This window comes from Corvus kubaryi, unplaced genomic scaffold (assembly GCF_017639235.1).
Source record: "Corvus kubaryi isolate FWS band 111438036 unplaced genomic scaffold, C.kubaryi_AGA036_p1.0 64988, whole genome shotgun sequence".
NCBI lineage: Eukaryota > Metazoa > Chordata > Aves > Passeriformes > Corvidae > Corvus > Corvus kubaryi.
The window spans coordinates 96,707-112,728 of record NW_024581669.1 but is presented as its reverse complement, the minus strand read 5'-3'; the positions used below and the strand labels follow the sequence as shown (position 1 = coordinate 112,728).

The window sequence follows — 16,022 nt, the reverse complement described above, 5'->3', positions numbered from 1 at the left end:
GCTCCAGCCTGCGCTCTCTGTGGGCAACATCTCCTTCAGGAAATATCCAAATGTCCCAGCGTGGTGTCCTCCACTGGCTGCAGTGCAGATATCTGCCCTGCTGCGGCCCTCCACAGCCTGCAAGGGATCCTCTGCTGTGGTGCCCAGAGTGCCTCCTTCCCTCCTCCTTCTACTCTGGCCTTGGTGTTCACACCACTGTTCCACACTCTCTTTTTCACTCTCCTCTTCTGCCTGAGTGCTGGTTTTGCATTTTCTTCAATATGTTACTCCAGAGGCACCACTATCTCAGCCACAAGGCTGTGTCTGGCCCTGCAGCCGCACACTGCCAGAGCATTGTCATGAACACATCCTCATTGTCTGTTTTATTTCCCTTTCCTCTCTCCTTTATCCTTCTACTTTTCCATCTTCTGTCTTTGCTTCCTATCTCTTCTCTCTTCCTTATTCTTCTCCCAGTGTCTTCTCTCTTTCTCTCCTGCCCTCCCCACCTTCATCCTACAACTTCCTATTCTGATAAAAGGATCATATTTCTTTTAAAGCAGTATAAAATGATACTAAACCTTTTTATGAAGCAAGAACAACTGAAATCCGTAAATTTAATTTTAGTTTTGTCCATTTCTGTTCAAAATCAAAGAAAGTGCACCATATCTTATTCCTTCTCATTCACCAAAGTTCAGGAAAATCTGCACAGTTTCTTTGTTCCTCCTCTCCAGTTTTCAATTAGGACATAACTTCTAACTGAAGGAATTCAGAATTTTGAAACTAAATGTCAAATTCTGGTACAATTATGAAGAAGCCACATGCTTATTTTTAACATCCTAAACATTGCAACCAATCCAAAAAGAGAATGCTAGGACATAAAAAACCAATCTATTTCTACATCTTCAATTCACAGTCAATTGAAAAAAAATAAATTCTACAGTCTCTCATATAATGAGAGAGAATGAATGAATAAAAAGAATCATTCCTTTCCTTACAGAAGATTTTTCTCATTATTCTTGTACTTAAAGAGTCATTCAGAACTTGAGAATGTTTTACTCAATCACCAAAACAGGCAGAAAAATCAAACTGATACAAAGAATAAGGAAGCTGGGAGTAATCACGAATAAAATTAGATCTGAAGCAAATTATTGTTTTCTAGTAATACTTATTCCTAGAAAAACAGTTGTACAAGCAAGACCATACTTTCACCCTAAATATTAAAATAAATGTAACTACTACAACTTTGCTGACTAATACGTGCCAATTATGTGCATAAAGTATTGTTGTTAAGAGCCCTTGCCCATATGAAAAGCCTGAAAATAAATACAGAATGGGCAATCAGAGTTTACCCTGTACCTTTAAAAATACAGCAACGTATGATTTATTGTATTGTGTCAAATTAAAATATTTGCATTGATGTGAAATGTTTAAGTTATACTTGCTGTACGTAAGGGAGTTTAACTTGGCAAAACAGCACAGTAAAACTTCTTTTCCTTCCCTCAAAGGACCAAGCAGATACTTTTATTTTTGTGTTTAGCTTACTCCAGCTGTTGCAAATTAGTCTATTAGCAGATCTCCTTTTTCTTCTTTGACTTAAGACAGCTCCTTAAGTCTGGAACTGGGACACTTAAGTTTCTACTTAACTTATAATTAGAAGTCAATCTAATTTCAAAATGTCACATACAATGTTTTCAAATTATACAAAAGAAACCATCAAATATTTTGTGAAAATACAGCATTGGTAACAAAAATAAAAGTTTCAGACTGGTCATTTTTGATAGCCACATCATTCCACCTGAAAGGAAGCCTGCTGAAGTCCTTATTAAAGTGCCTTTGAATGAAGGACCTGAGCCACACATGACAAAGAAACTAAAAATAATGTGGATCACAAAAAAAATCAGTCTTAACCCCAAATTGCTTTCTGTTCTCAATAAAAAATGAATGAGAAGTAGAATATGAAATTAATTCACAGTACCAACAGTACCAATCATGTCATAATTCCTGGATTGTATCTTGGGCACAAATAATCTTGTACCAACACTACTTTATATAGTTCAGTGTATTATTTGACTGAATAATATTTTGATGCAATAGTTTACATTTATATCATTAGGCTGCCACTACAAACAGAGAAAGGTCAATGGTTGGACTGGGTTTAATAATGTTGGCTTTGGACAAAGGGGACAGACAGGAGTACAAATATACTTTGAAACTGTTGAATTTTCACTGGCTAAGGAAAGATTCCCTGATAGAATGCAAGCAGTCTTTAACAAAACAAAGTAACAAATAAAAGCCAAACAACAACTTCTTGCTTGTCATATATTCTTTAAGGTATCTTCTCAAAAAGTTCCTTGCTGTCACTTATGGGTCATAGGTTTTTTTTCCTTTGTGATGGTTGTAGAGGACACATGTTATTTTTTACACAAGGATTTCATGTTTGATAATGGTAATGTAAAATATTGAGCAATCCCAGAAAGAAAAACTCCAGGTGTCTTGGTAACACAAAAAAAAAAAAAGGATGGACTAGAAAGTATTAAGGGCCATTTGCAAGAGAGAATAGTTGTCTGGATCCCACACTTGTTTTATTAGCTAATTAAATATAAAGGCACACCAGTGAATCTCTAAATGGTGTATCTTCATGGATTCTGAGAGCAAATAAAGGTATCTTAAGCAAGCTTATTGAAACATTGCAGTAGCTGTGGATGCTGCAAGATCCTAAATAGGGTGACTCAGCTATGTGCACTTGTTTTTTTTCTTGCTGGGAGATAGCACTTACTGAAAAGAGCTGCTAGAACCCATTTTCCTTTCCTCATATTACAAATACAATGAAAACCAAAGGAAATGAGGGAGAAATCAATTTGTCCTCTTTTAGCTATTGAGGGCAAACAGCAAAACAGTTCTTGAGGATCGTTTGAGCTCCCATACTCAGCTCTTGGAATAACTGAGCAAAGGATGTATTTGATCATAATTTTGTGATTTACAATTTATATGCATACAAGGGCATGTGTACATGTACAGTGGTGAATTTGTCTCTGGAGGTGTTATTTGCACACTCAAGCCCATAAACAAGTATCATACATGCAGTTTTTAAGTTCTTTTATTTATACTTTCCTTTGAGGTATACATTTTGGTCCCCAGTTCTCTTTTAATATTGTAAATATTTGTCAGCCACACAATTACTGGTTCTAGCATACATCCATCATAAAACAGACTCGCAGACAAATGCAGACTTTATTGGGATTACAAATAGAAGACAAGAACTTTCTAAACTGCTGAAAGAAAAATCAGATCTTGAATAAAACACATTTTTACTTCACATGACAGTACATAAGCAAGCAAAATATGTTCAGGCACTTTTTAAATTCTGTTTTGAAATGACAAGGATGCACATAATTTAATTTCGTAGTACTTAAGACTACCTATGAGACTCAAATAAAATGGAACTGCTATCAGCTAGCCTTACAAAGAAAAGAAATTAATGTATGTAAGAAATTTTCTGAATAGTTATGCCTGATACTTTTCATTGTCCTCAGACACTGAAATTCTGAGGCTTTTTTGGGGGTTTGATTCTATAAAAATGTACTACAAAAATTTAAATTAAATGTGCCAGTGCATAGCCATCAATCTCTCTAAAAGAAAACTAGTAAATTTCTCAGCTCATGCAATATGAATAGCCAAAAAAAAAAAACCAAACCACCTTATAGATTTTTCTGTGTTTTTTCCCCTACAGGCTAAGGAATGGTTTAATTACAGGTAGACTGAAACATACACACCCATATCTTTATAGAAACATAAAGACATCCACAGCAAACTGTTCCAGAGAAATAAATTACTACTAGAAAATGGTGCTTTCATAGAAAGCCTGACAATGTTTTCTGCTTTCACATTCAAGTAAAACAGATTTAATTCAGTCTGCCAGAAATGGCTATGCTTCTGCTCTGTGAAAAATATGCTAATGATGAAAATAAGGACTTGACAATTTACTGAATACTAAGCGGAAAATCTGTAATGAATTGCCTGTGTTGTAGTGTTCAGTTTAGTCTCTTTTTTTCTCCTCAGTTGCTATGGAATACTAGAAATAGCATGAAGAAGATTATACTGTTTTGTGGGATGTTGTGCATGTCCCTTAGGACAGAATGCTTATAAATAAAGACAAAAGTCAGCTGTGGGATAAATGAAATTCAAAGCAGTAATAAATAATAGGCTTAAATACTAACATTTCAATGCAAAAGAGAAATACACAGAACAAAAACAATTGCCAAAAAAATTCAACCCCAACAAATAAATCTCAATCAGCAACCAGCAAGTTGAAACCTAGAGTAACTCATTTTACACCTGCAAGGAAAAGCAGCTTCTTAGGTTACTTGTATGGTGCAACAAAAGCTCACAAATCCATTAAACGCAGGCATGTCTTCAAGTTCTCAGCCAGACTTCAATTTTCACTGCAGGTTTTAAGCCTTCAGCAGATTAAACCCTTTTCCTAAGCATATTTTACCAGAGTGTACATTCAAAAGGTGACTCCTTCTAGCTAAAGTGTCTGTATCCTTCTGTGTTTGAAATTTTTATATATATGGCTGCTCCTGACAGGCTTATGTGTTGAATCACATTTGTCCAACTACTACGTGAAGTAAATACCGTAGATTATTCTTGCCTTTTCCAAGCACAAGAGAGCTGAGCAAGGTTACTGGCTACTCAGCAAGAATCTCACATTTTGCCCCTAACTAGCATCAGTTGTATCTATCAGTTATATCAGTTGCACTGACATTAAGCTCTCTTCCTTCTGACTTCTATTTCAAAACCACTGGTTTATTACCTCTCTACTTTAGTGTAAATACATGGTAGATCTTCATTTCAGGACAATGATGGAAAGAAAAACACATTCTGTCAACTTTCAGTTTCCATAAAATACTTTTGAAAATTTTGTGTCTGGACAACCATGGACAACTATATTCTTCTATGTCCTTGCTTCTCTAAAAGCGATGCTGGCAAAACAATCTGATAAAGGCAGTAAAATCAGAGAATGCATTTAATCTACCTACCTCTCACATAGTCATGTTTATAGAACTGCAGCCAGACCTCAGATAAAAGGACAAGAAAACAGTCTGTATACTGGAAAACTGCATCTCTTCAGTAATTTTTTTTTTTTTTAAATGAGGCTTAGTGCACTACATTATAGGAAACATACTACACACACACAAAACAAAATAACTACCAAACCAAACAAAACCCCCACTCCAAAACAAATAAACCAACCCTAAAACTTTCACTGCTTGGAGGATGGATTGAAGATATGGTGAAACTTTCCTGATGTAACTTCAGAGAGTATGTGATTATTTTGAATGTATTTAGGTCTCTTGCATATCTTTATTTAATTTCTCTTTCTGAAAAAGAGACACTATTTTTAATGTAGAATTACTCTTCAAAATACAGAAACATTAAAGAAAAAAGATCTGTAGCATACATTGTAGTTACACTGTCTAGGAGAGATGTGGGAAGACAGACATGACACAATACACTCTTTTGGTAACACCAATTTATAATGCAGAAGGTTTCTCTTTTCATCAGCCTGAACTACATTGTTGCTTTTCAGTCTCTTTCCATAGTAGTCTACACTGAGAGACACAACATAGGAAAAAGCCAACACAACTTAGATTCTTCCATTAAACATCAGAATAAACTGATAAAGGAATCACCACAATATGAAAAGCAACACTGGAATTGTTGACAAATTTACATTATCTAGTCACAGCTGATGTCCTCCTCCTACTTCAAAATAAAACAACCTTTAACAGGAAGTGGCGTCATGAGTGCACAAAGCTAGTAAATATTTTAAGATCTGCACTACTATCAATTATTTGTTACATTTAAGTTGCTGGATTTCCACCTCTATTAAAAAAGGAGCATCTTTAACATTACATTAATGGAGGTCTTAATTTCAGAATATCAGGCTGTGATAAGGAGGAAGGACTTGGATGCACTTAAACATAAAAAAATCTTGCAATATAGATCTTTAGAACTTGAAACATTTATCACATCACAAAATCTAACTATCATAATTTTTCCTAGCACAGGTAAAAAAGATAAACTTTTAAATTTTTCACATATCCTCTGAACTATTACAACTTGAATATCTAACAATCGTACAGGCACTCTCCCTTACCAGCAAAGCATCAACCAAATAAAAAAAGCTTTATATAGACAGATTAAGCTTGAGTGGAAGGAGCAGAAACCTAAACAGCACAAGTAAAATAAAAAGAGTTTAACAGCACCGAGGAGACAAGCATGTCACACAGACTGGATTCCTGTTTTCCCAATCTTTGCAGATGTATTTTGCAGAACTGCTAATAGATGGAAAGCAAAAAAGGTCTATGGCAGATCTTAAAAAAAAGAAAAAAATTAAAAAAATTAAAAAAAAAAAAAAATCAAGCAGGACTATATCCTGTCATTTACATGAAAGGTGGAAAGGCGGTTACATGTATGTTTTAGCACCCAAATACAGAGAAATATTGTACCAAATGGAAAACTGAAGTCCTCACACTAAATGGGCAAAAATGCATATGGAAAAGTAACAGCAACACACTAATCTTAAAGAAAAGAGAATCGACTGTTATAAAATCTCAGTTGACCCAAGAATGCAGGAACAAACTTCAACATGATGACAAATCAAGGGCTAAGTACAAAAGAGGAAACCATATGAACTTTTCTAAACCATCAGTTGAAGGTCCCAGACATGGCAAAATAATGGAATTATTTTATTTTCTCATAACTCCTCCTGGAACCAAACTAAGGAAGAGCGCTTGACTAGTCCCAAGTCAGAATATCAAATAAATACTGGGATGTTTACAAGGTAACACTTGAGAAAATTTCAGGCATGTGGAATCGAGTTTGAGTCCTCAAAAGAAGGGAAGAAGGATGACAGCAGATCAGGGTAACTGGAGACCATGGGGTGGGTGACCTTGTATGAGAAGGCAGGAAGATTTATCTTGCAGAAAACTTCTGGGACACAGGACTGCATATAGGTGGGAACTAGCAGATACTGCACAGGCAACACCAATTTAATGGACGGGATATTGGGAGTGGAGGAGCCAAGGACCTAGCTCTATGTTTAGCTTTGATAAATATTACTTTGCTTCTGTCTCCACTCTCTTTTTACATATGCTCAATTAATACTCTTATCAGTAAGAACAATATCCTCCAAAGTATTCTGTGTCATACTCAAAAGGTACTTACAATTTAAGCTATGCCATTTATCATCTGAAACTCAAATTCACACCTTAATTATAAAGGTAGCTTTATAAGAACCACTGATGTGGAGACTGATTTTACTTGACTGTTTATTAAAGACCCTAGAAAGAGACTCCACTGTCCTGTGAAGGAAAGAAGAACAGCATTAAAACAAATACAACTCTCCAGGTAATTTCTAAAATACTAAAATATGGAGAAAAAATTAAGATAATGGTAGCTCAGGCAAAAAAAAAAAAAAAAAAAACCAAAAAAAACCAAAAAACATACCAGGTAGCTAAATGCCTTATATTGAAATATATCTTATATAGGTATACACAATGGAAAACTCACCATGACTAAAAAATTCTTCGTCTTTGCAATTCACTGAGGTTTTATTATTCATTTGAGGTTTTATTATTTTACATCTGTTTTACATCTCACTCAAAACCAGTTTTCCAAATCAATACAAAGGTGGGATTACTTCTGTCCAGATAAAAGCAAGCTTTTAACAGTAGGGTAATCACTATGCAGCAATATGCAATCAAGAATTCACAACCCGGACTTTAGGCTTGAGTTAATACCTTAGCTGTTCTAGGGCTACATCACAAACAAAAACTGAAATAATTATTACAGAGGTGACAGGGGTGTGATTATGCAAGTTACAGTTCCAATCCTGGAATACATTATAGGAAACCCACTGGTTTTTACCAGGTTAAACTGCACCACACATAACAATGCTGGGAATGTCTAGGCAAGAAGGAGCAAGCCTGAGATTTTCAGCTGGCAAATTGCTGCTATCAGAACTGCCTACCAAATTAGGTGGTCTGTTGGTACACTGGGAAGAACAGCATTTCAAAGGCATGTCTGAAGTGAATTTATGCAGAAAGACAGGTTGTACTGAAAGTTTGCTTCTTTCACTGCTCTACAGCCAAAAGCCACATCTGTAGAAGCATGAAAATCAACCTAATAATGCCAGGCAAAAGAATCTGAATAGCTTTCTCCCTCTCTTTCCATCACGGCTTGGTTTCAGTCCATTGCAGGCAATAACTACCTTCAGACAAAACGATGCACTCCCTTCAGCTGAAGAGGCTCCCAAATAAATTCTATCAGACATATGCAACCACAGAAGCCTCCTAACTCTCTGTGCTCTTCCGTTGGCAACCATAGCCTTAAGACAAGAACTGTGGTTCTTTCAATTAAATTTTTAAGCGGTTTTAGTAATCGCAGGGCATTTGTTTGGTTTTTTTTTCTTTTCTAAGTGAAAGATAAAAACTGTGACTTAATAATTATGAATCGCAATGACATCTTGGAATGACTTTACAGAGAAAGAAAGTAAAAAATTCTCTGTCTATATGCACACAATAACAAAAGGAACCTGAAAACAATAAACAACAGAAGACAGTTGCCAGCTCATTTAGCCTATTTACAGAAACAGCAGCATTCAGAAGGGATTTTTTTTTAAGTCAATAGCTCTAAGGATGAAGTATGCAAAGGCTTAAAGAGACACTGTCAAAAAGATCAAAGGATTCACAAATGATGGTAATATTTTCAGGAGTCCCCTCTAACTTCAAAGCTAAAGACAGACCCTGCATGGATCCTGTGTTTTATTCCACTGATGACTCCACTCCACAGTTCAAAATGGGTTTAATTCTAGCTAACCCACTAGTTTCATGTTTTTGCACAAAGACTGTAAATCTAGTAAGAGTGTCTTTGAGATTTATTTGGGTCATACTTTGCTGCTTTCCTAGGCTCAAAAGACTTAATATGTTATGATATCATTCATGATAAATATTATCAACACCGTGGAGTGCAGAAGAAACAGCACTACTGCCAGCGCCAGTGGCAAGCATCTCTTCTTAGTCTTCTGAAAGACTACTGTCACAACAACAAATCAATAGCTTAGTCTTGCAAAGCAAAAGGCAAAATATGCAGAGGAAAAAACAGATGAAGAGGAGGAGATATGACTGGTGCTCTGATTCCCATAGTTGAAATTAAGATCAACAAAGAAACATCAAGAGAAAGAAGTTTAAGACTCCTACTGGAAAATGGAAAACAGAGTGAGACAAAGCAGCTTTTTAAAAACTCTTCTATGAATCACACGAACAGAATAATGCAAGCTAGTTGACCATACAGAAGGCAATTACTCCAGCTGAACAGCAAAACACTATGAAATTATCCCATTCCAGAGTTCACGCTCCTGAGTCTCATGGAGGAGGAACGCAAATAGTTAGCATAGCTGTGGGCTAAAGTTGTACTCCAAGAAATTAAGCAGCTAGTCCCATTTTGAAAGTTTATTGGCTTTTAACTTGTAGTGAGAATCTTTGGCTTTAATCTTATCCAGACAAGTCAATTTTCCAGCCTAACCAAGCAAAGGAGAAAGGGAACTACAGAAAGCCAAGACATAATCTAGGGTTATTAGCATCAAACATTTATCAGAGTTTGGCTGGATATTCTCCCCTAGGACTCAAACAATGTGTATGGCCCAAGTACTGAATATTGTTCTAAAAAAATCATAGAAAAACCTGGATCAAGGGATATACTAGTTCATTCCCCTAGTTCAAGGCAGGATCAACCTAATCTACGTAACTCCTGACAGACACATTGCTACAGTGGGTTTTGGTGAGACCTACCAATCTCTAACATCTCTTCCATAGCTCATGAAAGGAATTAATTATTCCTGTTACGAAAAAAAAAAACCTTTGTACTTTCTAATTGGAATCTTCTCTTTCTACAATTTAAAGGCCTTATTTCTTGTTCCATCCGTAACAGACATTCAGGATAACTTACTCCCTCCTTCTTTTCCTATCTTTTGTGTAGCTGAAGATTTACTATGCCTGTACTCAACCTTCTCTTCCTTTATCCAAACAACTAATTCATACCAGCTTCTGTCTTATTGTTATCTCCCTGATAATCTTAAGCGGTCTTCAACTGATCCTATTCTTCACAAAGGTGCAGTGCTCCAAACAGAATGGAACAGATAGGTTACTTCTGGTGGTTCTACAGGCAGTTTCCAGGGAATGACAAAAAAGGACAAAACCAAGGGAAAAGAAAGATAGGGACAGAAAAGTATCTGGCAGGTTTCTGGGACTGTACTGGGTTGACTTGAACCCATAGGGAAGAAGCAGCTAAAACACTGAGCATTCATGAAGGGATGATTCCTCATTTTTAGGAAAGCAAGGGAGAACACAAAAAGAAGAAAAAGGGCTTCAGGAAATTAAACTTCAGCAAACTCGCCCACACAACATGCACAAAGAAATTTGTGTAAGCACACCAGCAGAAAGGAAACTGACTTACTCTTCTCCAAGAAGGGGTTGGCACTGAGTACTTACACTCAAAGCACAGGAGTGCTAATGCCTAATCAGAAACATGTCTATGATTAGACAGCTGCTAAAACCAACACCAGGAACAAACATGGGAAAATTGATTAGATGATAATTAAATAAATTAGGTATTCTCACATCAGTTAAATGTGCTGAAATTTGCCATAGGTAATTAAAGCTGACTGGATCAGTCTCAGAATTATCAGTAGTAATTTTTGAGAATTTGTAGAGGATAGCAGTGACTCCAAAAGAATGGAAAATGCTCAGAGATTAGCTTTTAAAAAAAAAAATGAAAAAAGACAGGTCCAAAGAAGTGGAGATGCAGCAACTGAATTTATTTTCCCCCAAAATAAGGAATAAAAATTATTTGGAAGTATTTAGCAGATAAGAAGTTGAGTAATATATAGGCCTGTCAAGAACAAGTTACTTCACATCTATCAAAATATTCTCTGTGACATAGCAGCAGACCCTGTAGCTAGAGAAGCAGCAGTAAGTACCATATAGCCCAACCTAATAGTCATAATCGTATAGCCCAAAACCAAGTTTTTGGTCACTGTTTCCCATGGACTTCCATAAGCAAAAAGAAATATAATGCTACAAAAGAAAGCAAGTTCTAATCAGCAGATGACACTAAACCTTGGAAAAGCTGCATGCATGCTGGATGACAAGAGTACATTGTTAAAGCAATCCTACTGAATTTGAGAAACAGTCTGCAGAAAACCTAAATACAATTCAGTGAGAGAAATTTTAGAGCTTAACAAGAATAAGTAATAAAAGAAATGCAAGATGGAGAACAACTAGTGAGGCAGCAGCACAGCAGAAAAGGAGCACTGAGGCAAGAATGGATCATACTCTGACTAGTAGTCTGTGTCACACTAGCAAAATCAGCAAAATCTCATGCTAGGGTGTATAGACAGCAGGTGGAGAGCCTAGAAATTTACAGCAGGACAGGGAAACGTTTTCAGGACAGAAAATCCAGAGCACTGTGCACTGAAGTGAGCTGCTGTCTATTTTCCTTGTAAAGAGATTTCAGTGTCCAGGTCTGTTGGCCTGACACTGTTCACTATCACCACAGGCACGAATGTTAAGCAAACACTTCTCCCTCCTCCCCACCACCCACAGAAGAAAGCCATACATTTTCTACATCCCTAAAAGTTTTTACTCCTTCTAGGTAGCAGAAGAACTGCCTGCTGACCATTTTACAATGAACCAGCATAACAGGAAATATATTTAAGAAACAAAAATGAGTTTTTCCTTCCCCAAGATATAAAACACTAGGTGCGTGTATACCCTCTCACAGGACATATCAGTAGAGTTGTTGGTTTTCTTCTAACATATATCTGCTTTGCAAATTTGGAATTTAATCCTTTTGTATTTAATTACATGAGTAATACAAAAATAAATGTGCAACTTGACGTATTTATGGCAAAAAAAGAAAAAGAGGCTGAATAGTCTGACAGTGCTTTTTTAAAGATCACACATAATGACAATGAGAGCTGAAAATCATATATTATTCTTTCAGATTTACTATCACAGCAAAAAGTTTTAGATTAATTAATGCTGCAACATATATGAAAAACGACTAAGCCAATTAACCTCATTCATCTCTAAGTGGAAGAGTAGAGAGGAGAGTTTTTTAAGAACTTAACGTAGAATTGCCAAGTTTCTACTGACAATGATAATCAGTATAAAGGAATAAGTAAAGTGTACTAGAGTAGTACCATATTCCTGGCACAAGTTCAGACTTGGAAGAATACACAAATCAATACAGAATAAACTATGCTAGTGCCATTCCACTGCTTATGGCCAGGTGACTGCACATCATAAATTTACATCCCTTGCTCGTCTTAGCTGGCTGCAGCAGAGAGACCAGGAAAGACCATCTTTAGTAATGGCAAAGGAACCAACTGGCAGAAAGGTACTGAAAGAAATTGCAGAGCTGGCTGAAGCGAACAGCAGACTCTAAATTCAAGTACTGTGAAAACCAAACATTCCTTACACGCTGAGGCCCCATCAACAAATCTGTGTATGAAGTCAAACACCTTATTGGCTCCTACTATGTGTTAGGCACTCAGACAACTCTGAAAGTTTTTCCCTAATCAATATTAAAATGCAGCAGAAACACAACTTTTACATTAAATCAGAAGTTAAATGAAAATTCAAATACTTAAAAATCAATACAGAATGAACATTTTTTCATTTTACAATTGCCGAATTTACAATTTTTAGGCTCAGGAGTTTAGGAAGAAAATATTTCAAGTATAAGGAACATTGAATTTTTTCCTTCTCAGTTTTTCAGAACTCATGACCGCATATAGCATCCTGCAATCTACTACACTGTCACATGTACCTGCATGTACCATGAATAAAAATCAGAACGAATCTGAATTTCTTTCCTATTTCTCTGCAATTCTCAGTTTCTTAGTAATCGACAAAATGAAAGATCATCTAGTTTGGAACCTCTTTAAAGGAATCTTTCTCTTACTATTCATTCTGCAGCAATTAAAAAGGGCTTTGACTTTTTCTATATTTAAAATATAACACATTGCCTTTGCTCCCTCCCATAGGTTTTCCACTCAAAATTTTATTCATGCACTGATCACAAAAACAAGAACATTTTAGAATTACAAAGAAATGCTATTATCAGGCATTTGAGCCCCTCCCATGCAATTGTCTCATATCACAAGACATAAAAAGAAAGCAATCCATTCACTGCTGTGAGAAACAGTATCTTAATAGAACAGATTTTCAAAACTGTGGTTTTTTGCATTTTGTTGCTGTTGCATGCAAATCATGCATGTTTGGACATTAATTTTCAAAAGTTTTCATCCCCTTGCTTCCTTGAAATCATTGCCAAATATACTCAAAGCAATTTCTTGACAGGAACTAAAGCACTTTAAATCTGTAAAAGGTAGCAAATTCAATTTCACTTTGCATATCATCTCTTTTGCAATTTTATCAAAATACAGCTATTATGAGCATGTTATGAGGCTACCAACAAAGAAGTGCATGGTTATGCTGTGCAAACAATCATGCAGATTGTATTCTGATCTGTTTCCTAGGAACACAGAATTCAGTAAAAATACGTCCCGTGGTTACTTCTGGTTCACCTTTACACGGACTTTGAAGTTCTCTTGTTCTGAACATTAGGTTCCACACTAGAAAAATATAATTAAAATAAAAGCACGTCTCCCTGTGCTCTGAGACAGCAACAAGTATTAAAACAATTTATCAAAGTAGAAAAATTTTACTATAATATTTGGAGAAGAGGCAAGTCCATCTTGTAGGAGACCCCCACCAGCCAACCAATTTTTCCTTCTTTTCACTTCCTGCCCAAGTTGCCACTTGCAGGTCACTAGAGCACCTAGCAAGTAGACAGTCACCTTTGAGAACAAAAAGCTGCACGTACATCTGAACCAGGCAGCAATGGAAAACAGATGATTGATTTCCACAGTCTCTGGATAACCTATCTATCCTCTAAAAGCCTAACTATCATCGCTTGAATCTACACCCAAAGTACGCTGTTATTAAGCAAGCCTGCAGCTGAGTTGCTGTATCAGTTACCATATCCATGCTCTGCAGACAAACTAGTGTCCAAACCCTGCTCTCCTTCCATCCCAGTTCTTCATCAGCACAGTCTCTGTTACCACAGGCAACACCAACATGTCCTAACAGTGGTTTAAGTGCCAGACCATAAACCCAAGGGAGAAGTGCACCAAGCGTCATCCTGCACTTTCTCTATGTACACAGTGGCAGAGGCAACCCAGCTGTCGAGCTTCAGTCCTTAAGCAAAAATGAGACATAGCACTGGGCTGTTTGAGCAGATCACACTGTCTTTCTAAACAAAGGCTACTGGACTGGAGCAGGCCCACAGACTCCTTTGGGAAGATACGAAGTTAAGCCAGTCACTAACCCTTTTAATAGTCTTGACCTAACAATCAAAACCCATCTGCTGTATTTCCCACTCTGATACTGGAGATCAATTCAGTCAGCACTTTTAAGTTTTGTAAAGATTATATACCATTCATAGATCGTTTTCATAGAAATAGCAAAAATACAGAATATATAAACACTGACCTTGTTTCTTTTAACCCTTCTTTCTGAATGACTTCCAGTATTTGTTTTGCAGTCATTGGTGAGTTGGGGTACTTTTCCAATGCCTAAAAAGAAATAATAAATGTGTAAGTGACAAGACACAGCTGTCCTGTGAATCTGAAAGGTTATGTGATCATGCAGTTTTTATGCAGTCATTTGTGAAAGGCAGGGAACAATAGTGTTGAGACTGGAGTCCTCTGTCTGTTGGAAGGCCAGGTACAAGCCAGGAAACTGTAGCAAGAAAAAGATATACTTGCTGCTTCTGCACATCGTCTGCCACATCTGCCTGGGAAAACTCTTACCAGGTTACAAATAAAACAGTTGGAATACGCAACTGGTTTTATGACACAGCAACAGATTTTCTTTCAGGCATGAGGGGAAAAACATAAAACACAGAGCCAAAGAGGAAAAAAACCCAAAAAAAACCCACTAGCACTTTCTCTGATTTTTATTACTTGAGAATTCTTTGAGGTCATTTGACTATTCTACACTTAGCTTTGTCACGACCTCAGAAAAAAATTGGCTAAAACCTTCCATTTGTAGACCAGGAGCTACTGTAAGAATTGACACAGTGGGATTTCAATTTTAAAATGCTTTTTTATTCTAAAAACAATGAAAAATGAAGCAGTCAGAACAGTCACAGCACACAAGATGCTACATGACAGAGTGCAGTACATTTTTCCAGTTCAGCTCAGTTTTCCACTCCTTTGCCTTTTCCAATTGAGCCCAAAGTAACTCAGTCCTCTTTACAGATAGAACCATCTTGTAAGGATTTTTCTGATTTTCTACTTCCTTTTAGTCCCCATCAGTTTTATGCTGTTAAACAAACAGCCACTCTTTTGCTCATGTAAAATGCCAGACTGATAGCCCTGGAAAATGAAACCCTTCAATCAGAAGTAAAAGGTGCGGCACAGGCCACAGCAATCAAGCTTCCCAGAGCATCTTGCCAACATATCTCAGCCAGAACTTATATTTCTACCCCCGTAAATATGAAATCAGTTTGGTCTGATTCAAATGATCCTGAGCTTCTCCCTAGCAGTCACCAAATAATGGCAGCTGTGAAAGTAGCTACTACTATGTGGATACCTGCCCACTAGGAACTAGACACACCACCACATCATATCACACAAGTCAAACTGAAGGGTGCTGGCCAGGGCTGTAATTCAGCAGCTCACCTAAAGCCAAAGACAGCCTACTCACTACAGCTTGACCAGCTCAGCCCTTTTCTGCCATTTTACCATTCTGATTTCCTGCCTGTTCTCTTTCACAGCCAAAACGCAGCTTACCAAATCCTTCAATTCTTTGTTAGAGATGAGCTTTGCATCCTTTATCTTTCAGTTCCACAAAGGGAAACATATAGGTGAAAGCTGCACTAGCAAGGTCTGGGAGCTGAACTGAGCTTAT

The 16,022-nt window shown here is 36.8% G+C and overlaps 1 protein-coding gene across 3 annotated transcripts in view; it reads right to left on the bottom strand.

Moving 5' to 3' along the window:
• The window catches only part of LOC121672817 (putative Polycomb group protein ASXL3), an 87,087-nt gene that overhangs the window by 45,838 nt on the left and 25,227 nt on the right, over positions 1 to 16,022 (bottom strand). For all 3 annotated transcript variants that reach the window (XM_042045718.1, XM_042045716.1, XM_042045717.1), the window contains 2 exons: positions 14,601 to 14,683; positions 14,257 to 14,259 (listed from right to left, as the gene is read on the bottom strand). In XM_042045718.1, the coding sequence (XP_041901652.1) occupies positions 14,257 to 14,259; positions 14,601 to 14,656 (59 nt within the window). In that variant the 5' untranslated portion in view covers positions 14,657 to 14,683. The remainder of the gene's footprint in view (positions 1 to 14,256; positions 14,260 to 14,600; positions 14,684 to 16,022) is intronic.